Source organism: Drosophila subobscura, chromosome E (assembly GCF_008121235.1).
Source record: "Drosophila subobscura isolate 14011-0131.10 chromosome E, UCBerk_Dsub_1.0, whole genome shotgun sequence".
Taxonomy (NCBI): Eukaryota; Metazoa; Arthropoda; class Insecta; order Diptera; family Drosophilidae; genus Drosophila; species Drosophila subobscura.
The window spans coordinates 5,840,495-5,863,575 of record NC_048531.1 but is presented as its reverse complement, the minus strand read 5'-3'; the positions used below and the strand labels follow the sequence as shown (position 1 = coordinate 5,863,575).

General features: G+C 47.2%; 3 protein-coding genes across 6 annotated transcripts; 2 read left to right on the top strand and 1 right to left on the bottom strand.

Moving 5' to 3' along the window:
• The first annotated feature begins 11,324 nt into the window (after nucleotides 1-11,324).
• Nucleotides 11,325-16,386, top strand: LOC117890572 (protein EFR3 homolog cmp44E). 3 transcript variants are annotated; one of them, XM_034795506.1, is made up of 9 exons: nucleotides 11,325-11,819; nucleotides 13,128-13,332; nucleotides 13,397-13,550; nucleotides 13,609-13,854; nucleotides 14,083-14,124; nucleotides 14,278-14,408; nucleotides 14,486-15,349; nucleotides 15,411-16,035; nucleotides 16,103-16,386. In XM_034795506.1, exons 1-9 carry the CDS (start codon nucleotides 11,735-11,737, stop codon nucleotides 16,253-16,255), a joined length of 2,505 nt encoding a protein of 834 aa, XP_034651397.1. In that variant the 5' UTR covers nucleotides 11,325-11,734; the 3' UTR covers nucleotides 16,256-16,386. The 3 variants fall into 3 exon arrangements, with proteins under 3 accessions (XP_034651397.1, XP_034651398.1, XP_034651399.1); XM_034795508.1 differs by lacking the exon at nucleotides 11,325-11,819 and adding an exon at nucleotides 12,386-12,538; XM_034795507.1 differs by lacking the exon at nucleotides 14,083-14,124 and having other exon boundaries at nucleotides 11,328-11,819.
• A 224-nt stretch (nucleotides 16,387-16,610) lies between these two features.
• Nucleotides 16,611-16,976, top strand: LOC117892629. The gene has a single exon (XM_034798982.1). The coding sequence runs from the start codon at nucleotides 16,611-16,613 to the stop codon at nucleotides 16,974-16,976; it is 366 nt and encodes a 121-aa protein (XP_034654873.1).
• Nucleotides 16,977-18,334: 1,358 nt separating this feature from the next.
• On the bottom strand, nucleotides 18,335-23,026 carry LOC117890845 (protein germ cell-less). Of its 2 annotated transcripts, none has more exons than XM_034795930.1 (4): nucleotides 22,788-23,026; nucleotides 20,509-20,673; nucleotides 19,491-20,438; nucleotides 18,335-19,425 (listed from the first exon to the last, which is right to left on the bottom strand). In XM_034795930.1, the coding sequence occupies exons 2-4, from the start codon at nucleotides 20,640-20,642 to the stop codon at nucleotides 18,780-18,782; spliced, it is 1,728 nt and encodes a 575-aa protein (XP_034651821.1). In that variant the 5' UTR covers nucleotides 20,643-20,673; nucleotides 22,788-23,026; the 3' UTR covers nucleotides 18,335-18,779. The 2 variants fall into 2 exon arrangements, with proteins under 2 accessions (XP_034651821.1, XP_034651820.1); XM_034795929.1 differs by having other exon boundaries at nucleotides 18,335-19,428; nucleotides 22,788-23,025.
• Nucleotides 23,027-23,081: the final 55 nt, after the last annotated feature.

The window sequence follows — 23,081 nt, the reverse complement described above, 5'->3', positions numbered from 1 at the left end:
TAGTATGCATTAGGATTCCGCTAAGAATGGTAAATAATATTCTACAGTCTCTCACACCATCCTTCAATTGTTTGTTGTGCATACCCCGGCCTAAGGAAGGGTATCAGCATGACAGCAGTCAAAAGAATGATTGCCAATTAATTTGTATTCTTATTTCAATTCTGATTCTGATTCTGATTCCCACTCTGACTGATCCCTCAGTTTCGGGTGTGGGCCACGACCAATCGAATCGCGTTTTTATTTATTTTTTTGTTCTCTTTTTTTGTGGTTCTTTTTCTCGGACAATTACAAAAATAGACACACGACGAGGGTGCTCGGTGCTTGGTGCTGCATACGAGATTCAAATTCGATTTGCCATTGTCACAGAGAGGGGATCAGACCACAGCAGAGCGGAGCAGAAGGAGAAGGCAGAGGTACGGAGGTACGGAGTATAGGACTCGCCAGGTGAGTTTTCCAGAGTGCTCTGCCCCGAGGAGTGGAGAAAACTGTAGAAATATTGATTGCGATTAAGCAAACGCGATAATATTCATATTTGAATGCGAGAGCACACAGACAATGCACCACGCCCGAGGGGGAACTTCGGACTAGCCCTACAGTCCTCCCCTGCCGCAGCCATTCCCCCGCCCCTGCCACGAGTGGATCCCCCAGAAGAGCGTCCAGTTTAGACAACAGCGCCCCATAGACACGCACACCCACCACCACCGCACACATGCACAGACTGCGACTGGACTCGGGCATGGCAAATCCTGAATACCCTTCAGAGATCACAGGACACAGAAATCACTGAGCGCTTCTCCAGTCTCAAGGCACAACTGGGAAGCGCGGTAATGTGTGCAAAATGCACGTCTATTATGGCACCTGGACATGCACTGGGACAGCTATCGAAAAGGAGACCAGAGCCGACCACTTGGTCGCTTGGTCATTCACTTACTGGCTTACTTACTCGCACAGGGAGAGAGTGAGGCCCGGACAGGACAGGACAGAGCAGGCCAGAGCCAGGCTCAGACTACTCCTAGGCCTTTCCGCTCTAACAAGCACAATCGCCCGGCTAGACATCAATAGCAACATCGTCTGTCTGATCATGGGCACCGATGGACACGGGGCCAGGCTCCTCGGCTCCTCGGCTCCATGCCACGCCATTGCAGGGCTGCGCGGGGTAGAGGGTAACAAAAAACGCTGCAAGCTGCCAATAAAAATCCTTTACCATATAATTTGAGTGCGCATGCGTGCGCCCTGACTTTGATGGGAAGCTGAAGCTCGAGCTGGAGCAGGGGATTGGAGCTGGAGCTGGAGCTGGAGCTGGAGCTGTAGACTTGGCAGATGCCGATGTCTGATTCCTGATTCCTGATGCCGATTGCTGAGCGTTGATTGCGCCATGAACGTGATTTGTTTGTAAACACGCATTATTAAGGTGTAATAAACATAAAATTTGTATCGCTTCGCGGACCTTGGAGTCGCAGACGGATTCGTAGATGGAGTTGGAGTTGGACCACTCTCGGTGTGTGTGTGTGTGTGTGTGTGTGTGTGTGTGTGTGTTAGGGTCTTTCAATTAAACTAAAAAGTCTAGAGTCTAGACACAGACTCATACACACAATGTCTCACTCGAGTGCAATTTTATTCTAATTTCATTCGTTGGCTTCGCTCATGCACAGTCTCGCATTTGCATTTGTGGCTAATTTTGAGCAGAAATTACTTGAAATTATACAAATTACACACATGGTACGTACATGGGAATGGAAGTGGGATTAGATTAGAGCGCAGAGTAAACAATTTAGCCATCAAATGACTGCCACAACACCCCCCGACCGTGGGCCCCACAAAGAACAATAATCATTCTGAACTTGAACTTTAACACTGCGGTAATGATAGGAAGGCCCCGCAAAGAAGAACCCCAGACCGAAGCGAACCCAACCCCAATCCGTGCTCCTCCTTTGGCAACAGAAACAGGCAAGAGAAACAACAGCACCGTGTGGCCGTGTCAAGTGAAACCAAAAGTGCGCCGAGGCACAATTCGAGGGGCAGGGGCAGAGGCAGAAGCAAAAGCAAAGCAAACAAACGTCTCGCCGGTTGCCCACTTTGCGTGTGTTCCCAGCGGTTGGCGCGGCTCTGACCTCTGGGGGTCTGGGGTTCGGGCCAAGCCAAGGGAGAATGAGAGTCATACACTGAGAGAAAGTCATTGGAACCACTGATCTTTCCTTCCCCCATAGGCAGTATAGAAGCTGCCATAGCCAGGATCAAATATCGGATACAATATTTATCATAATTTCGATTATTTCCCACTACCACAACTTTTCGCCCAGTGTAGTGCTCTCAGAGTGAGACAGACGAGTGCGGCCTTTTGGTATAGAAGTGAAAATGAAGGTGTAGTCCAATTTGTAAGTATGGCCAAGCCCTATGGCCATACAAAGTCCAAGTTATGCAAAGATCAACGTTGCTCCAGCTCCAGCTCCATCTCCAGCTCCGACTGTAGCTCCTGCTGCTGCGGCTCCAGCTCCCTCTGGAGTTGAGAATCAATGTGGTGGACTGGACTGGACTGGACTGGACCTTGTCTAGCGCACATTTTTCCATGCGTGCCTCGGCGAGCGGATCAGTTCGAAGCGGAGCGGAGCAGTGCCGAGGAGCCGCTTTGTTGGTGGCGTGGCGCTCGTTCGCGTCTTCGACTTTGGCAAATACTTAATTGCATTTCGATATCTATGCTCAGGCATCTGTGAGTGAATGTGAATGCCGCCGCCGCAGCCGCAGCCTTAGCCGCTCAATGCCCCAGACAGTGGACGGTCGGACAGCCAAAGAACGCGCCGGCGCTGTCTTTGGCAAGAAGGAACGGGATGGGGATGGGGGCGGAGTTGGGGATGGGGATCGAGTCTGGGGTCTGCGGTCTCTGGTGAGTTGAAGCAGCAGACAGACAGACACAGTCACAGAGAGAGTGAGAGAGGAGTGGTTTGTGAGGGGGAGAGGGTCAATTGTCAATTCTTACAACTAAATTCCCCTCGTGCGCGATCGTGCGCTTTACTAAGGAAATTAGTAATTGCTACTCCCATTTAGAGTCATCTACTGCCATGCGCTTATCTGTTATGAACCAGCGGCCTTTGCTAAGATGATGACAACAATGACGATGACGATGACGGTGACGAGTTCTCTCCATCTTCTCCGCCCTGAAGTGGCGATTGTCCAGCGCCCACTCACATACGCTCAGAGACGCGATCTCGTTCGCGCCAGGGGTCTGAGTCTTTCCTAAGCTAATGAATGAATGAATGAAAACTTCAATAGAATGATGGGAACACCAAATGAAAAACGAAATGCGATTCATATGTTACAGAGTTGTTCTATCCCCCCGTCGCTTGCTTTCTGCCAATGCCGAATCTGGCCACATTGTTTGTCATCGCTTCAGGTGGGGTGCACTGCCGTCGTTTTCACGCTTTGTTAGCCACCAAAACTGTACACGCATCTGTGTGTATTTGTGTGTTACCTTCTTCTGCTTAGAGGAAGCTCTTTCCTTTGTGTAGTCTCAGACTCAGGCTTGGACACGGGCTTGTTATGTGTGTTAGAAGGTTAATCTTTGTGGCATTACACGGCAACTTTTTGCCAGGGCTGGCAAGTGTGTGGGGGGGTCGGTTGTTGTAAGCGGAAAATGTGAATCCATTTCTCCTCCTTCTGCGTGCGAGTATTTTTTGCATGATTAATGTATCTGCTCGCCGCTGGGCAAGTTGCTGCTGCGAGCCATAGAAGAGATTTCACTTTTCCAAACTCATAATTAGCCCAGTGACGCGTCGCTTCGGTTTCGGTTTGGATCAGCAGATTATGTCCAGATCCAGAGCTGAGAAAGCACTGCCCGAAGGGGGCCATGTCATACCTGCTGGCTGGGCGACTTTTAACCTGTGCGAAAATCAATTAGGAACTCCGACACACAACACACTCAGAGTGTACAGACAGTAGAGAGTTTACATCGATCGATCAAAAAGTCAACAAAAAAATCCACTTAGGATCTGAGACTGCCAACTCCCGATCATGGGTCGAGATGTAAATAAATTCATTATGAGCATTTAATTATTACCAACTTCAGGTGTGTCTTTGCTTATCATCTCTAGCCGCTTTTTCGTGTCACGATGTGCAGTCACTTAGCGCCATTCCCCCACCCGATATGGGGAGTACTTGTAAGTGGTACGTGGTACGTGGTGCTCATCATCACGTTCGCGTTTCCATCTTTTCTGCACCATTCTCTGCTTGTTATCGATTGAATTTATCGACAATTGTGCGCAATTATTGGGCCGCGACTTGGGTTGTGCAAAAAGAATCCACAAAACACGAAGAGGCAGGCCTTTCTTGGGAAATCAATAAAAGCAGCAGCGTCCAAAGGTTTCCGGCAACGTCTCAAGCGCGGTGGCAAAGGTCAGGCTCCGCTCTCATCCGCTGTGATCCGCTCATCCCATTACCCAGCTCTTCTCAATCCCAAAAAAAGAGCCAAAGAAAACGAATGTTTGGAGGCCAGAAGGAGGCCTCGTTGAGTGGGAAAAGGGCGACTCTCTGCACGCGATGCTGTGCGATGCTGCTGCCAACTGTTTTCCTTTGCGAGTGGCTGGCTGGCTGGCTCACTAGCTGGCTGGCTGGCTGGCTGGTTGCCTTCTTTGGGTCTGTAGTGCATGTCATAATCAACGCTGCGGTGCATGCGCCATCTTCCATCTTCCGCCTTGCATAAGACAACAGCACCGGCAGGGAGAGTTTCACTTTTTCCATCTGTATTTCTATTTATGTTTCTTTCTTTTTTGTTTTGGTGTTTTTGGTGTCCATTGTCGCTGCTGCTGCCGGGTAATTAATGGCAATCGTCCGACTGGCGGTAGCCAAATACTAAATTATGCAAATTTCAGCTAATTGATCGCCAAAAGACAGCTGGGACATCCAATTCGATTCCAAACTGATTGACAGAACATCGATTTGGCCTTTCATTCGTGGCTCGTACTCCCCACCTCAAAGCAGATTCCTCTTTCCACCGGTTCATTGATATGCAACTCCCAAAAACAAAGCTGAATTTCATTCGATTTCAATTGCCCCCGAAATGTTGTTGACCGCGAATCAAAGTCGCAAAACTTGTCGAGTGGGGCATACAAAGTACGCTTTCGACACTGCCCTTACGAGTATATTTTTTGGTATATTTCATTGAGTAATGCGAAAGATTCAATGAGGGGCAGGGGCTTATTACATGATGAAAGCGTTACAAATCTTTCAAAGCTTTGAATAAAACACTTGAGATGGTGCCGCGACCAGTACGTGATAAGGCGACAATGAGACTGCGACTCCAATGACGCCGACGACGACGACGACGACCCATCGTAGACCACAAATCGAGTCTCATTAACATTTCAGCCATAATGGGTTCAGTTTGCTTCGTTTTTTGTTTGTCGAGCATATAATTTATGTGCATGTAGCAATGTCGCTTGGCCAATGATATCACGATGAACGAACGGCCCACGCCCCAGAGCGCTGCTCAGTTCTACGAAATTTGTAATTGGCCTGGAAACACAGACCGCGCGGTGTGCCCCAAAGCGGCGAAACTATCAACCAATACATCAACTTAATGACTTCATTGAAAGCATTTTCGGTCAAGAAAGAAAGGAAGAACCCAAAGATTTCGAATGTGGATCCATTTTATTGCTCCCACTCCTAAACTCCGAAACTCACATTGAGAGCAGGAGGAGAGAGATCTGGCAGCTTCGCAGAGTTACCGAAAACTGGCCTGAACCGTGTCTCTTACCTACTTACTACCTGTTCCCAGGGCGTCGGATTGCACCTGCGTGGCGACACTTGATATCCCCCAGAAAGGTCACCCAACACAACGAACCCCAAAGGCCCAGGCCCAGACCCAGACCCAGACCCAAGCCCGAAAAACAAACACACAACAAAAATTAAGCCAAACGAGCGTGTCAAACGCTGTTGATTTGCTATGAATGGAAGTGGTGAGGCGGGAGGGTGTGTAGAAATAAACCAAATTGAGATCCAAGTACTTCCGCAGCAGCTCTATGGAGTGTCGTATGCCATTTACCGTTCAATTCGATTCCCGCGCTTCAACTTCCGTTGAGACTGCGATCGAGAGCGACCGCGAGGGGCCTCCCCAATGCCACTCGACGGTCGTCGAGCTGGGCAAATGTTTTGCCTTTTAAATGAAATGCGACCAAATCAAATAATTTGTTAACACTGCCGCTTAAGTCAACAGTTAAACAATCAGCGGACCGATCGCATCGCCGGACGATCAACTTTCAGGTGCTTTCAGGCCGATTGCGCCATTTGACAGGCATTGATTTTATTTCATTTTTTGTTCGTATTTCGTATTTTGTATTTTGATTTTATTCAGCTTTTGTTTGGCTGTTGAACCCCCATGGGCAATTAAAGCTGCACGATGCCAGCGCCAAAGTGAATGTGCTTCGAAGAGCCACGCACCTTCCATCCATCCATCCATCCATCCATCCATCCACATCCATCTATGCTTCGGTTGCTTAAGGTCACCAGGGAGGACCATATAGCCGCAATGGGTGTGGAACGAACCGAACGACAGGGAAGTGATTGTGCCAATAAAATGGGAATAGACGTGAAGGCGCCATCTATAATGCAACGATGTGTGGCAGGGGGAAAGATGCATTAAATCTGGGAGTGGGGCAAAGTTAAATCTACGACAAACAGCCAAGTGAGGCACCACTCAGGAATAGTATTTGTATTTGGGCTTAGCAAACAGCTGCAAAATAGTGTTCTAAGAAAGAGCTCTCAATACCTTTGAGCGGTGCGGGCCGGGCGGTGGCTGGCCTTTGATGTCAGTGACTAATTGTTGGCATCGCGTTGTAGGTGTTAAGTGCTAAATGCCGGACACTGACTCAAAGCAGGAAGCTCTACCCAGCACAAAATGAAATGAATACAAAATGTAATTAATAATAAAACAGAAAACAGAAAATCCGAAATCGAGAAACAGCATTCGCCTTATGCACAAATACAAATCATCCTTGACGCATGCAACACCAAAAACGGCAGCCCAAAGACAATATACTCGTAATGCCCCGTATGGGGAGGAGGCAACGCAGCAGCTTCCAAAAAAAACGACACAAGCCGTAGGACTGACTGCATACATGGCAAGGCTGTAGACCTTTTTTGGCCACATCAACAAAAGCAGCTTTTTGAGAATTTTCAATTTTTTGTGGCTGTTTTTTTGTTGTGTTTTTGAACAAACCTCCTGCCTTCCTCCCTCCTCTACCTCCTGTGTGAGGAGTAGGGGTTTCGTTTAAATTGACGTTTATTTCCAGACGATGGCGGTCGAAACTTTCGAATTTTTCGACTTTAATGAGGAGTCGAGTTAATTTGGTCCGGCATTTGAAGAGGCTCACGAAAACGAGAGCCAGAACGAGAACGAGAACGAGGACGAGGACAGCACCCAGCAGCAGCAGCAGCAGCAGCAGCTCGGGTTCTGGAAGATGCAGCAGAAAACAACGAGGTGTTTATCAAGACACTCCACACAGCCACACATTCAGATACATATATTCTCGCATCTTATGTACAGATACAGATACACTTCTGACATCATTGGCATTGGCAGTGGCATTGAAATTCAAGGTTAAAGTTGGTCAAATCTTTGCAGCAATAAAACATCTCCCACGCATACAATACAAGATCCACATAAATATCGAAATAAATTAGAATAGCTTGAACGAAACTCAGATTTCTGGATCCTTCCAGAACAGAAGTGGCCTGGAGATTGACCCCAGATTAAACACATTGGAGAACCTTCTGCAACGCTTCGTTCTTTTCTCACTTTATCGAGAACAAACTCCATACGTTTATGTTTAATAATTAAGCAAAATCCACACAAATAACAAATAACTTTGAACCAGAATTCAAATGTGCCGATTCTGTGGCCAATTACTTATGTATATTTTGCCAAAAACCCGCAGAAAAAACAATAAATTTCAATTTCCTAATCACATTAAAGCCCAGACTAATGTAAATGCTAAAGTTTTTCTAACGAAATATTTGCAATGCTAATTCATAAGAACTTAGGATCCCCCAGAGAGCACACCAGTATATATATATATAATTATATTATATATGTATATGTATTATCTATAGGTATACGATGGTGGAATATGTAAACTATCCCTCAAATTTCCGAAGAGCATCGAAAACTTTCACTCAACATTGAAGTCATCATTGAAAAATGTTTGCTTTCTGTTCAGTGGAGAGAGAGACCTTCAAAAATTCTGTTTCTATTTCCGCCCCAAACAATAAAGACGAACGCATTTCAGCGGTCTCTAAGCTCTACATTAGCCGAACAGAGTCGAGCTTTTATTATTAACATTAGAATTGGTTATTCATTTGCATCCCATCCACATTCAAAGCTCTGACAGACCGCCTGATCGTTAAGTATACTTCATATTAATGTTTCGAGAGGAGAAACACCGAAAGAAAGTAGACGATATTTGCGGTCGGGTCGGGTCGAGTTGGTTCTTCTTCATCGCGAATCTTCTTCGTTGCCGCCGAATCGCTGAACCCCCAAATGACTTCCAATTAACCAGATCGGGCGAAAGGTTGCGTTGCCCAGATCAGGCGAAACCAAATGGGTTTTTGGCTTACGTAGAGTCGAGTGCCAGCTAAACTTCTATGCCATCTGACTCATGTACGTGTCTTGACTTTCGTTAGTGCGTTGGCTGTTCTGTTGCTGGCTCCATCCTATATATGGCTCAGAGACAGACACACACACACACACACACACACCCACCCACATGGGTAAGTGTGTAACTGGGACAGCCTCAATATTATTCGAGGCTCATAAAAGCTTAGATCTGAGATTAGGTATTTGGGATTACGAATCTGAATAATTCAAGGCAGCATAGAGTAGAATCAGAGATAGCTTTAGTTTTAGCCGGATTTAGTAGGGAAGAAGAGGATTTTGCTGGGCGGAGTAAGGAGAGGATTATTCTCGCTGGTTCCAGGGTCCTGCAGTTCAGTTGGTTATCAGAGTGTAGAGAGTACAAAGCATCTACTGCGTTTCGTTAGAGGGTGTGTTTAGGGTTGTTCTACTGTAGTGTCGCTTCGACTCACCTCAAAACAGCATTCCGCAAATGTGTTTTTGCAGTTCTATGTAAGTAATTTTTGCGCAGTTCTAATTACTTATTTGTTTGTAGTGGGGCCGCTGGGGGTTATTGTTGCTGATGTATCAACAGCTCGTTAGGTGGCACACACAAAAGTGTTTCACTTGCCAGGTGTCGTCGCGGAGTTTTTTGTTTTGTTTGTTTTTTTTCGGAGTATGCGGATGCACGTCAAATATTAATTAGTCGATACCGAAATGGTCTTTGGCCGAAACAATTCATCGAATAACGCTTGCACAATTTAAGCTAACATTTATCACGATTTGTATTTGTATTTGTATTTGAGTTTTTGATTTAGCTCTTGCTTTTGCTTTTTTTTTGCAATGCGCACAAAGTCACTGATTTGTGTGGGTTGTTGTCGACTCGAGAGCGTTTGAATGGACGTGCCGATGGTCGGGTCGGATCAGTGATTGCCACCAAAAGCCAGCTTTAGGCTATTGCTGTTGCTGTTGTTGGGGGGAGTCAGGGTTTTCGTGGAAGATGGAATCCGGAATCCTCTTCTGTGGGGTGTTGGGTTGTTGGCAGATGGGCGCTGGCCAGTTCGTTGGTTGCTTGTGGGCTGTTTACTAGGCTCGAACGCGACGCAGTTTCGTTTTTAGTGGATCGGCAATAAGTGGTCGCGGTCACGTCTGAGAGGCGACTGAAGCCAGCAGCCAGCCAGTTGATGGGGACTCGGCACGATCTCTGGCAAAGCTCCCACGAAAGAGAATGGAGATTGAGAGATCGGCAGAGAGAGAGAGCCACGAGCTTAATGAGCCGAGGGCAGGTAAACAAGTGCCGAATGTGACGATGGTAGCAAGCAAGGTGAAACGTCGTATGTAAGGTGAGAAATTACCCCTCTCTCAGCTTCAGAGAGATTGATGATTGCCAATGGCCTCACCGTGTGTTGATACACCTTGGTAGCAAGTAGCCGGCATTTCGAAAGCCTCAAAGAGAGCGAGAAATTCAAAGAGCGAACGTGAGCAAGTTTGTGTTCTAGACTCTTTCGTATGAATTGGAATCATGGTGCTAGTGCAAGTACGAGTACTTGGGGGGGAGGGAGCTTTGCGCTGCTGGTAGTGGAAACAAGTGAAACCAGATCGCCCAAACATTCTTGGGATGTTTCCTACGTGCGCCCAGGCAAATATGAAAATATTGTTGGAGTCGGCAGATGATATTCCAGTTTTGGACTGGCTACTGTACGCTGGCAAAGCAGTGACCCTAGCCGGACCACCGCTGCCGCTCCTGCCCACAAAGGCCACACCCACTCATCAATCACTAGTCATTAAGGCCCGGCACTAATTAATTCATCTTCTAGATACGACAACCATTCGGATCTTCGGAACAGGGCGCTAATCTTTAGGTAAATAAAACCCATTCTGGACATGTGTAGTGAACAAAGCGTAAAATATCGCCACTCGGGCCCAGAACTCAACGCGAGAATCGTCTCTTTTGGGAATGAGAATATAAAGACGAGAGATATATTTATACATACTCGTAAATGTGAGTATATGCTGAACACACTTGAATTTTGAATTTGAATATCACAGTAATTAATCAAAAGATCTCGGAATAAGCAAAATACAAATAATTCATCGATCGTCATCGTCGGTCAAGAAACTATAAAGCACCCAGCTGGAGTGAGATCCGAGACCACGTCCACTTTGATAGCTCTTCTCCATTCCCGCTCCACACTCCTCGTCACGCTCCTTTTCTTGCACCCCTTCCCCTGCACCCATCCCGCCAAGGAGCCCATTTAGGCTTAATAAAGTTGTCAACGCACGAAACTGGCGTGTGAAGAGCTCCAGCAGACAGCATGCCAGCTCTTTTTCGCAGCCAACACACACACACACACACCACAAACTCTCCGTTGCCTGCTGATGGTCGCAATTGACAACATCGAGTATGTGTCCGTGGGCATAACGATTCTCGTTTTGCATTCCATATTTCGAGTGTTTAATTGTGTCCACTGCATAACGGTAAACGAAGCGAATGCCCCAAGTCCCCCCCGCCGCCAGTGTGTCACTTCATGAATGAAAATCATACGCGAAAAGCTGAAGCTTTTCCCCTGAGCTTTGCTTTTCTGCGGTGCTTTTTGCCAGCAACCGCGAAGCCAGCCAAGTGTGTGGCAGCCGCACAGAGCTTTTGTGCGAAAAGTACATTTTCTCTAACACACATTTTCCATTCAGTTTGTTGTTCCTGCCGTGTGCGGTTTGAGTTTTGGGCGGCCTGGCGGCCGTTATTAAACATTTTTACATTTTATTAATTGCATTAATTATTGTTTCGCCAAAGTGGTAGCGTTTTTATTGAACGAGTTCCGGGCGTAGGACAATTATTTTGCCTTGATTAGTATTCAGAAATGTGTGTCAAAACAAATAAAGGGGAACGGCATCATTGGCTCAAACCCCAAAACTGGGGCCCCCTGTGATATAAGTGTCTATGGCAATAAAAAGCTTGGAGACAGCAAGGCGAGAGTAGGAGCTTTGCCCTCGCTAGGTCGGGCATCAGCTGACTTCAAGCAACAAACAACAAGAGGAGAGCAACAAACGGATATAGACGCTCGCACTAAAAATACTCAAAGTTCATGGTCAACGTCCAGCCCGGGGGGTGCGGGATTTAGCTGGTGACATCTAACAATGGCGTTGCTACGCTGCTGCTTTGAGCCGCCGGAATTGCCCGAGTTCTTCGACAGTTTCGTGCAAAAATGCACCGATCCAAGTTGTAAGTATAAAATCTGATCATTTATGAGATTAATGAGAGAGCCAGTTTTCAAAATTCAACGGCCAGTTACACCTTTAGCTAGTGCTGCCAGATCGTAGAGCTTTTCAAGCTTACATTTTAATTAAGTAAAGCTTATGCGGAATATCATTTAAATCAGAATATGACTCTAGTATTGCTCGTTTTTCCTGTGGGTCAAGCTATGTCTGTCTTGCAGTTAAATCGAACTTAATATTTTGGGTGTCATACGACAACAAGCAACAAGTGTTCGAAACGTAACATTCTTACGTTTTATGCTACTCTATTTTGCATTTCCCTTTTTAGTTTGAACCTTATTTTGTAATCAATCCAATGAAAGTAGGTCATGAAAACCAGCGAATCTTGTGGACAATTGATTGATAAATGGAATACAATTATATGTTTAGTGCTGAGTGTTCTAACTAGCTGGTAATCTGAATTAGAATATCCAAATCAAGGAATATGATATAGGTTAATTTAGATTTAGATTTATTTTTGAGGGTCATGCGGTATATTTGATCGATAGGTCCACGGTCACACTGAACACATACAATCTTCGATATCGATAGTTACTTGTTTTTGCATAAAAAAAATCAACAACAAACACAGAGCATAGCTCTTTTATCGCCTTCTTTTATTATCTAATGCCGCGATAAAGGCCAACGAAGCAAATTACGCCTTTGGAGCAAACGCTGAAATGCCTGGTAAGCAATCGGGAGAGAGCCAGGTGAAAAGCGCTGCCTGGCGTGATAAAGGCCATTGAGAACGATATGACCTCGACACCGAAGTGAAGAAAATGACGCCACCAGGTGGCAGATTGGGGCCGGTCCGAGTCATTGGGAAAGTCGGTAGGGGTGTAGGAGTGACCGGAAGGATTATATTATGATGGAACAGGCAAATATCGCCGAAGAACGATGAAAAGCGCAATCACTCATCGGGACACAGCTTAGACGCAGGGCAACACACAGACACACACACACACAGGCACGCGACATCTCACAATAAGAACAGCAAAAACTATAGTCGGCTATAAGCATTATCGCGATAAGATTACAACGGAAAATGGTGGTCGCACCCATTCGACTCTACCCTACCGAGCGCCACCCGCTGACTGGTGCCGGTCAGGCGAGTCGCCAGTTCTAGGGGTCGCTCCCGGTAGTCGATTTTCGCCAGCTGCTAAACACGGACCACTCCGATGACGTCGCATCACCGTCGCTATGTTTACCTACCGCTGCATACGCGTCTGTCTTCCAAATCCCTCTAATAGCTGTGCCTTTCCCTGCGCCCTTCTAGGTTGCTGCGGGTGCTGCTCGGCGCTGCGGCCGCGCTACAAGCGACTGGTGGACAACATCTTTCCGGTGAACCCGGAGGATGGGCTGGTCAAGTCGAACATGGAGAAGCTGACCTTCTACTCGCTCAGCTCACCCGATAAGCTTGACCGCATTGGCGAATATCTCTACCAGAAGGCCACGAAGGACATCAACCGCAAGCGCTACAAGTGAGTAAAACGGCTTGGCATCTGTTATTTGAATAACATTAAATGTGTTTGCTTGCCTTTTAAGGCTGGCAGAGATCGCCATGGAGGCAATGGACCTGCTGCTGCAGGCCTGTCACGCCCAGACCACTCTCAACTTGTTCGTGGAGTCGTTCCTGCGAATGGTGCAGAAGCTGCTGGAGGATAATAATCCGAATTTAAAAATCATGGCCACCAATTCGGTAAGTAAATATGAAGTCTGCTCAGTGTGTCATTCTGCCATTATGTCACTCCATGCAGTTTGTCAAGTTCGCCAACATAAACGAAGACACGCCCTCGTACCATCGACGCTACGACTTCTTCATCTCGAAGTTCTCGTCGATGTGCCACAGCGAGGGCAAGGATCTGCGGGATAGCCTGCGGCTGGCGGGCATCAAGGGACTGCAGGGCGTCATACGGAAGACCGTGTCCGATGATCTGGTGGAGAACATCTGGGCGGCGCAGCACATGGAGAAGATTGTGCCCTCGCTGCTGTTCAATATGCAGGTGAGCAGAATGACAACAACATCCGTAGCAGCCGATGCAGAGGATAATTATCCCTGGATCCCTGCCATTTCAATTGGATTGGTTAATGAATCAAAATTGTTGCGACTTGAACTAATTTCGATATACTATTCTGCATTTCGTTTTCGTATATTCTGTTAATGCAAACCAAACCCTAACCAACCAACCAACCAATCCACAACACAACCAACACACAACAACATGAAACAGTTTTGTGTAAACGTTATGTTCGTGAAGAAAAATTTACTGGCGGTAATAATTACTATAATCGAATCGAATCCTAGTATTAAATTAGCACAATGACCTGTGGACTAGCATTTGTGCGAGTAGTTTAGTAGCTGATAAGATAGATGCACCTCCTGTCCAGTGCCAGACTCTAATATATTTTTCTATCGCCCGCCGCAGTCTGGCGACCTCACGCCCGTCGAAGATGCCACTAATGTGACGCCACCGGCACTGGCCGAGGAAGTGCTCCGGGAGCTGGTCGGGCGCGCATCGTTCGGACACATTCGGAGCGTGCTCAAGCCGCTGCTGACGTAAGTGGCCACAAACAAAGCATAACTATCAGTACTATCAATGTGCTCAATCAATATTTACCCTCGCAATCGTACAGTCACCTCGATCGGCATGAGCTTTGGGTGCCAAACACCTTTGCCATTCACACGTTCCGTATTGTGATGATCTCGATTCAGCCGCAGTACTCGTACACTGTGGTGGAGACGCTGATGCAGCATCTGGACAACAACTTCAAGTCCTCGCCCAAGACGCGCACTTCCCTGGCGGTGGTGCTGTCGAAGATCATTGCCATTGCGGCCGGCGAAAGCGTAGGACCCTCGGCCCTGGACATCATCAACAATCTGCTGACCCACTTGCGCACAAGCGTGAGCACCACCACTGAGATCACCGCTGAGGAGTCCCAGTACCAGGAGGCGCTTATAAATGCATTGGGAGAGTTTGCAAACCACCATCCCGACTACCAGAAGATCGAGATAATGCTGTTCATCATGAACACGGTGCCGGATCCCTCTAAGAAGAGCAAGGGCGACCAGATGCTGCAGAACATTCTGCTCAAGTCGCTGCTTAAGGTTGGAACACAGTACAGCACGGTGTCCTTCGAGAAGGCCTTCCCCGCCTCATTCCTGCAGCCGCTGCTGAAGATGGCCCGCGCGCCCCATGATCCCACGCGCTTGATTGTCATGCAGATCTTCCAAGCACTCCTGGATCGCCACCAGAACGATCAGGTGCTCAGTAGTGTCAGTGTGAAGCAATATCCGGCACTTTCCCAGGAGCCGCCCTCGCGCTCTGACATAATTTTCACGCACAAGCACGGAGCCCACATTATGCAGGCGCTCATTGATAGCATGGCCCTTTCGGAGCGCGTCGACGCACTGTCCGCCAGCTACAACACCGCCGCCCTGCTCATCGTGGAGATGTCCAGCAGCGAGACAGTGCAGGAGTTCCTGCTGTTTATCCTGGGGTGAGACATCCAATCCAATCCAAGCTTTCATCTTACCAAACTCATGTTCTCACATCCTTAGCATTCAAGAGGTGGCCAACACAGTGGAGACCTTGGGAGCTGTGCACAAGTGCAATCTGCACGCCATTTCAATTGCATTGCTGGTGCTCATCTCGCGAGTTAGTGGCATTAACAATTTGCTGGATTATGCCCAGAAGATTGTCGATGCGCGACGCGAGGAGGCCACCTACTATCTGCCCCCGCTGCTGGAGTCCAAGAAGGTTGCATCGAAGAGCCTGAATCTGTCGCTGCCACACCTAGCAATCGACAAGCTGGCACTGGGCGAGTGTCTGCAAAATGCTGGCATGGATGCCCAGCGTCTCAATACGGGCGCTCCCTACACGCTCAACCAAACGGACCATCCCGGCCATCGCCATTCCTGGGTGGAGTCGGTGAGCTCCCATTTGACGCAGCGCAACAGCTCGGCGGATCTGACAGTCTACAATGGGGATGTGGACAGCGTGAGCAGCTCGCCGGGCGTATGCAAGAAGATACTGGCGCCCGAATTCAACTTCGACGCAATGAAGCGGGCTCTGGCCGAGCCCACGGAGGCTGCTAAGCGGGAGCAGCGCGAGCGACAAATGCAAATCGTTCGCACCTTCCGCGAAGGCGAGTTCGATGATCTTGTGAGACGCACAGAACCGAAGGTAATTCTTAACCATGCCCCATCTATTTATTCGAACTAACTCATTAGTTTGGTTTCCCCATTCGCAGCACGATCTCATCCAGAATCGCCTCAACGAGCTGTTCAATTCGCTGGCCGTGGAGCGTCAGATATCGCAAAGCGACAGCAAGGTGGCCCAGCTGCAGGGCAGCAACGAAAAGCCCATCTACGAGACCAACTTTCCAGAATTATTCTATTACTAATCTGTATTACTGTGAACCCCCTCCGGCGAATATTCTGTACTCAATTTATGCATATGTTGATGGCTGCAAAAGCGAATTTGTTTGGTGTCAGTAGATAAATTTAATCACAAATTTCCGTTGTTAAATGCTAACAATTAAATTGTTCTTACCTTATATGCCACATACATATGTATTTATGTCCTTTGCATTAGTTGTTATATAAATACAATACTTCTTGTACGTTGATCAAAATTCTCTGAAAATGGGGAGCTGTGTAAAAAAGTGTGGTGACTCATCCTCTAAGACGACTCCTTCTGGCTCGGCCAAAAAGTCGAAGTGCACGTCAAGTAAACTGAAGAATAAATGCTGCAAAGGAATGCCTGATGCGGAAGGGGGCGGACGTAATCCTTTCCTCAGATTTCTGGTACACTTCAAGAGGTGCAACAAGGAGAAAGTCTGCAATTTGCGACTAACTCAAATAGTGCTGAGTGCCGGCCAGAAGTGGAAACTCATGAGCTGTGAGGAGAAGTCGCCCTACGTTCAGGCGGCGCGTGCAGCGAAGTACAGGTTTTGGACGCGGAGCAAGGACGCCAATAGGATTCTGAGAAGGTTGCCTCAAACTGAGGGAGGTGCAGAGCCGCAGATGCAAGAAAACTTTAAGTTGATTGGTGATCTCGCCTCCTGGCGGCGAAACGTTCTGGATGAGCTGCTTGGCGTGCAGGACGATGGTGATAAAGAGTAGTATATGAATTCCGGAATATTTTGCTATAATATAAATCGAGATAATGTGTACTGTACTTTTTTATACCCGGTACTCGAAGAGTAAATAGGGTATATTGTATTTGTGCGGATAACGGTTGTATGTAACGCACAGAAGGAAACGTTTCCGACCCCATAAAGTATATATATTCTTGATCAACATCAATAGCCGAGTCGATTGAGCCATGTCTGTCTGTCCGTCCGTCCGTCTGTCCGTCTTGTTTGTAGGGTAGTCTCAGAGACTATAAGAGCTAGAGCCACCAAATTTTGGCACCAGACTGCTGTATGCTCACACTGAAACCAGTGTATTTCAAAAATGAGCCCCGCCCCCTTCCGCCCCCGCAAAAGGGCGAAAACCTCCCAAATCTACAATTTTGAAGATAACAGAAAACTTAAAACGTTTTGTTGTTTTCTCCTTTATTTGTAGTCCGTCCAGGATGTGCCACGCCCCCTCGTGATCGGCACAATGTCCTGGATCCTTTGCGACCAGTTCGGGTGCAAGGACATTAAGGATAATGCCATTTTCACGTTTTTTTTTCTTTTTAATCTCTACAAGGCTATAGCTCAGCTGTTTCCTGTCGAAAAAGGACATGTCACGCCTCCTCGGGATCGGGAAAATGTCCCGGATCACTTCGGGTGCTAGGACATTAAGGATAATGCCATTTGAATATTGTTTTTCTATATAATCCCCTTCAACGCTATAACTCGGCTGCTTCCTGTCGGATCAGGACATGGCATGCCTCCTGGCGAAGGTACGAGTCTCCTGTATTGCTTGAGTCCATCAAGGACCACAAGGACTTCAGGATATGGCTGTCCTACGCTATTTTGTAATTGGGAACTTTTCAGCCTGAAAGTATGCTATACTTTTGAGAAGAAAAGCAGCCCCCAAAAGATACTTCAGTTTATTGGCCTCTGCCCCGGACACGTCTCTGCCGCTGCCTCTGCCGCGACTCTGCCCTGACTCTGCAGTGTGTGTTTCTAGGGGAGTGTGGCGAGCTAAAGGAGCGTGTTGGCGTGAGTAGTGTTGTTGATGTAGATGACAGATGAAGAAAAAATGTAAAATTTGACAAATAACCGATAAGTTGCAGATGTAGTACTGAGTGCCGGGTATAAAAGTTGTGACGCGTAAGAAGCGTCTCACACGTCCCTTCTCGTTTAACCTTTTCTTTGGATATACTCAGCTATTATGGACCAATCAGAGAGAGGCAATTATTCATTTTCAATTAATCGAAGACTTTAATAAACGAAATCGAGATAATTGTTACTGTGCGTACAGAACGTACAAAGCGAATACAAAGTGTGTGTTAGGACAGTTAGATGCGTAAACATACTACGACTACATAATCCGAATACGCTTTAATCTTAGTTACGTTGCCGCCTTACTTACTCGTTAGCTTAACAAGTAGATAATTTTTGAGTGAGTAATAAGTATGTGTGAATGTATAAATTACAAGATGCAGCATGGATGTGCGAGAGCACTAACGATTCCAGACTACTCCAACGAGTAGATTTACATAATTAATTATTACATGTAGGTTGTAATGTAAACGATATACAAAAATATAGATTCCAGATATAGAACGATCTTCGGTGTGCTGTACCGTAACTTAATTTACAAACGTGTGTATCAAGTTACACGATAATCTTAATCGTAAGAGAAACTATTAGATAACGAATTTACAATTACATCTAAAACGAGACTCGGCCAGTGCGAGCCCATGAACAGGAAATGGTGGTATGTAGTTGTGCTTATGATGGCGATATTGCAATTGGAGAATGTACGCGCTCAGCACGCCATGTCGCCAAACAGTGCGTCAGCCTCGCTGGAGACAGCGATCTCTCGGGGCCAAGTTATTCTTCGCCGCGGTGACGGGGACGTCGGCGTCGATGCCTCCGAATCGCCAATGTAGACCGCCGAATCATCGGCACTGGCCGGAGTCAGCGGTCTCTCGCAAGTGGCGCCAATCTCCGAAATGGGTATGGAAAACGACGTCGCCGACGTTGGCTCCTCGCTGAGCGGCACAACTTCCTTGAAGCTCTGATTGGGCGGCATGACTACGAGCAAGTTAATGGATATGAGCAGCGGATGGACCAGCTTCGGGTCGAGAACCATCAGCGGCACCTCCTCGTTCTTCTCAAGACTCAGCGAGCAGATCTCTGAGGTTTGTGTAAACACCGGCTGGCGTTGAGCATTGATCGAAGTGACAGTGGTGCGGATCATGAATTTGCGCTTGGTCTGGAGGCTCAGGACTCGCTCGTGCTCGTGCCGGTGGTGGCGCCGAATGTTCAGTCTGCGCGAGTCCATGATGAGTATGAGATCCATGCCGAAATTAAAGCCCGTCCAGCGCCACTTCTGGTACCCCGGCTCGGTCAGAAGGCGACCACAGCGCATACAGTTCTCGAAGAACTGGTCGTCGTCCAACTGTTGCGGACTACTGTGAGAGAATACAAAGTTAAGAGTTAACTTTCGGGTTACTGTGCAATAGGATGGCCTTACCTGTCCTCTTGGCCGTGATCGATCCTTAACAGGGCGTCCCAGTGACTGTGGATGTGGCTGTATAGCCACTCCTTGGGTATTATGTTGTCGTTATAGATGATTTTCAAATCCATATAGTGGTTCGTGAGGTACTGAGTGCGGAGCTTCTGGAAGACTGGAACAAAGGGCTGTCCCTCGGGCGTGGCCAGAAAGGAGCGTTCTTCCATCCGGCTGGTGAAGTATTTCCACTGGGCAACATCCATGCTTGGTGTGTGCGTATCTACGCCAGCGTTGACCAGTTGATCCTGCGTCCTCTGCGCCTCAGCCCGCTGCACTGGGTCTTCGGGATCGTGTTCAGGGTGCAGGCGCAGAAACATCCACGTGCGCAGCAGTGTGTACAGGGAGAACTCTGTCTGCATCACGTAGAGGTCTTGGCTGGCAGTCAGGGCGGTCATCAGATCTATGGAGATGTGCCGCAACAGGTTCGGTTGCTTGCTGTAAATGCTGAGTAGGTTGATCTGGAACCACTGGAAGGTGGACTTCTTCACCCCCACCACTCCGTACTGGCAGGCCGCCTCGTAGTAGTGAATGGCCGTCTCCGCATTGATGGTGTCTACCATCACCTCGGAACACTTGTCGATGATGCCGTCCAGGTGGAATAGCGTGGCCGTGGCCAGCACTGGTATCACATCCTTTGGATCTATCTCGATCTCGTCCGAGTACATGGAGCCGAACACCGCGTCCAGGCTCTCCACGTTGATGCGATCGTCGGGGATGGTGATTTGTACAAAGTTCTGTTGCGCCTCCTTCCACGTCCCATTGAACATCGTGTAGAAGTAGGGACTCTGACTCAAGTACACCTTGTGCAGGTGCCACACCTTGTCCAGCACCATCACGGCCACATCCGAGTTCTTTTCCTCCTTGAACAGGGCCTTGTAAATGTATTGCGTGGTCGTCAGCAGTTTCTTTCTGGCGGTGGAGGCAAGCAAATAAATTAGCAAATTGAACCACAAACAATGGCACGCTGGGAGCTGCTTACTTCTTGGCCAGCGTGGTACCCAGCTGCGCCTGCTCTTCCTGACCGAGAGTCGAGTCCGTGCTGCGCTTCCGCTTCCGTCGGTTGCTAAACACCTCGGCCACATTGCTCTGCATAGATCCCATGATCTGACCCATGGCTGGAGTCCGCTTCCTGGCGCTCGATTGTCTGAAAATATTTATTCAAGCTATAAATAAAATGCATGTGTGTGTATGTTGGAAGATGTTGGGTCGCTTTTATCGATTTGTCAGGTTGCGTGTTGATAGTGCCTCGGCCTACTGCCTGAATGGAACCAGTTGACCCACTTTTGTTACAGCTGCTTCATCCACACAAAAACGAAAACCTTTTCCCCCGTGGGCGTCGTGTGGGTGCCCAGCATAATCCCTATGTCCACTAGAAAGTGGCTCTACACCAGCGGCCCTGCTCAACAGATGGTGATGTCATCATCATCATTATCACCACCTTATCTAGCGCGCTTCAACTGTTTAGAGCTTATACTTAAGACACATGCAACCAAATCTCACAAGACACTGGAAGAAGTTTTACAATTTCTGCTGATCATTACGATCATTTACATACATAGTTTTAACCCAGTCTATTCCACATCTAAGGCATTCTGCGCTTATTCAAAATCAGTCTCCAGAAAACTATGAATACCAGCAATATAAAAATCTAACAAGCCCCCCACTCTATCCGTGAACATTTTCGTGTAATTTTGGGCTGCCTATAATTAGAACGAGATCAAACGAACTCGTCGTCATGACGTTGTTTATGTTTTCGCGAGCAGCTGGAGCTGGATAAATGTTGTAACCATGTCAAGGCCGTTGATTCCAATGGTTACACTGCCCATAAATTAAGGCACACTCGTATTTGGGTAATGTTTGTTTTCATTATGAGTCTCTATCTGGGGAATGTTGAAGCTACGAAAGAATAGTTTTATACGAATACAATTTTAAACCTACAAACTAAAGAAAATCCAGCTAGTACGTGCAGTTTCCCAATAGTTAATCGCGTCTGAATAAGCTTTCAACACTTTTATTGTGTTGACAACAGAGCGATTCACATTGATATGGATGGCCAGCCACACTTGATGGTCGGTCGCCTTCAGCCAAGAAACCTATCCAGTCAGGAGGTCAGCCAGCCCATCTTGAACCCGCATTTCAATGATTATGATACGGAATGGATGGTGGTAGGGTGGGAGCAGCAGATGGAAGTTTGTTTTGGTGCGGCGCAGTTCCGAAAACAAAAGTAAACTATTGAGAACCGGTTTGCGCAGCCATACACATTTCTTATAAGACCAAAACAAGAAAGGCGATTGCAGCAGATTCAAATTACGTCACCAGTTCGAGGCACACGAACAAACGCAGAGAGAGAGACAGAAAAAGAGAGAGAGGAACTAAACAATTGTCGTTATATTTGAATGCTGATGATATCACACCGCAAATACACTCGCTTTAAAATTTGCCTTCATGGAAAACCTACATAAGTGAAAAATCAACAGCATAGAAAAAAATAAAAAGGAAAAAAAAAACAAAAAGTTAATGTAGCCCAAGGAGTAACGGCTAATTAACGTGGGTTTTCGTCGAAGAAGCCAACAAGCTCGGGCGGGATTCGAACACACGAACGTTCCCTAATCCCAAACATGAGAAATTTCTAAACGTCTAGACCGCACAGCCACGGCAGCTAGAAGATTTAAAACTTCCCATAGCATATATGTAAGTATGTATGAATTCATATGCACATACATATGTACATATACTTGTGGAGTCGGGGCCCTTCTTGATAATAATTTTTAGTTTGATCACACAAAAAAACGGTGAAGAACAGCTGTTGTTGAGGTTGATCGCGGCCTGATTGGCAAATTCTCACTATTTTATGGCTGGCTGTTGTTTGGCACTGATAACGCCATAGGCCCCACTGTGATATGGCGAGTGGGAGCACACACTATCACATCTCTCTTACCCACCCGCGTGGACGTTTTTGTTCTCTTTTTCTACTTCTCTCTGATTCCAAAGCGCTTCGTAGGTGCAGTTAATCTGCGGCTCTATAAATAGGAGACAAAAGTGAATTCGGAGTATGACGCAGTGCGGAAGTGTGGGACCGGGGAGGGAAGGCAACTAGTGCGTTTTCTGAGAGACATCAGGAGAGACAGAGAGAGAACGAGCAAACGCGCAGGAGAAACAACAACCGAACGACGCAAAATTATAGGCACAAGGGTTCGCGGAGCGCGGGTAGACATAGGCAAATGGCGGTGGTGGGGACTGAGATAAATGGAATCTTACTGTAAAAGTGCAGTTACAGTAACTCGATTTTATGTAACTGCAGTTGCACTCCACGTTCACTTTTGCCTATTTGCTAAAAACACCAATTAAAAACAGTTCTCTCTGCGTCTGAGTAGGATTGTAAAATCACTTCATATTTAAAAGTAAATGTTGCTATATGCAGGTTCCACAGAGCGATGCACCCCGAGCGAAAAAAAAAACAAAGAGTGCGCACACAGTACAGTGGGATAAAATGGGTGGTTTGTTGTTTTCCGCGGGAGCAGTGTGACCGCGAACTTATCGATTAAATATACC

Coding starts and splice junctions, on each gene's coding strand:
- LOC117890572 (XM_034795506.1), top strand. CDS start 11,735: ATGGCGTTGCTACGCTGCTGCTTTGAGCCGCCGGAATTGCCCGAGTTC. Junction 13,855..14,082: donor CGCTGCTGTTCAATATGCAG/GTGAGCAGAATG, acceptor AACATGAAACAG/TTTTGTGTAAACGTTATGTT. Junction 14,409..14,485: donor GTGCTCAAGCCGCTGCTGAC/GTAAGTGGCCAC, acceptor GCAATCGTACAG/TCACCTCGATCGGCATGAGC.
- LOC117892629 (XM_034798982.1), top strand. CDS start 16,611: ATGCCTGATGCGGAAGGGGGCGGACGTAATCCTTTCCTCAGATTTCTG.
- LOC117890845 (XM_034795929.1), bottom strand. CDS start 20,642: ATGGGTCAGATCATGGGATCTATGCAGAGCAATGTGGCCGAGGTGTTT. Junction 20,439..20,508: donor GGTACCACGCTGGCCAAGAA/GTAAGCAGCTCC, acceptor CTCCACCGCCAG/AAAGAAACTGCTGACGACCA. Junction 19,429..19,490: donor GATCACGGCCAAGAGGACAG/GTAAGGCCATCC, acceptor ATTCTCTCACAG/TAGTCCGCAACAGTTGGACG.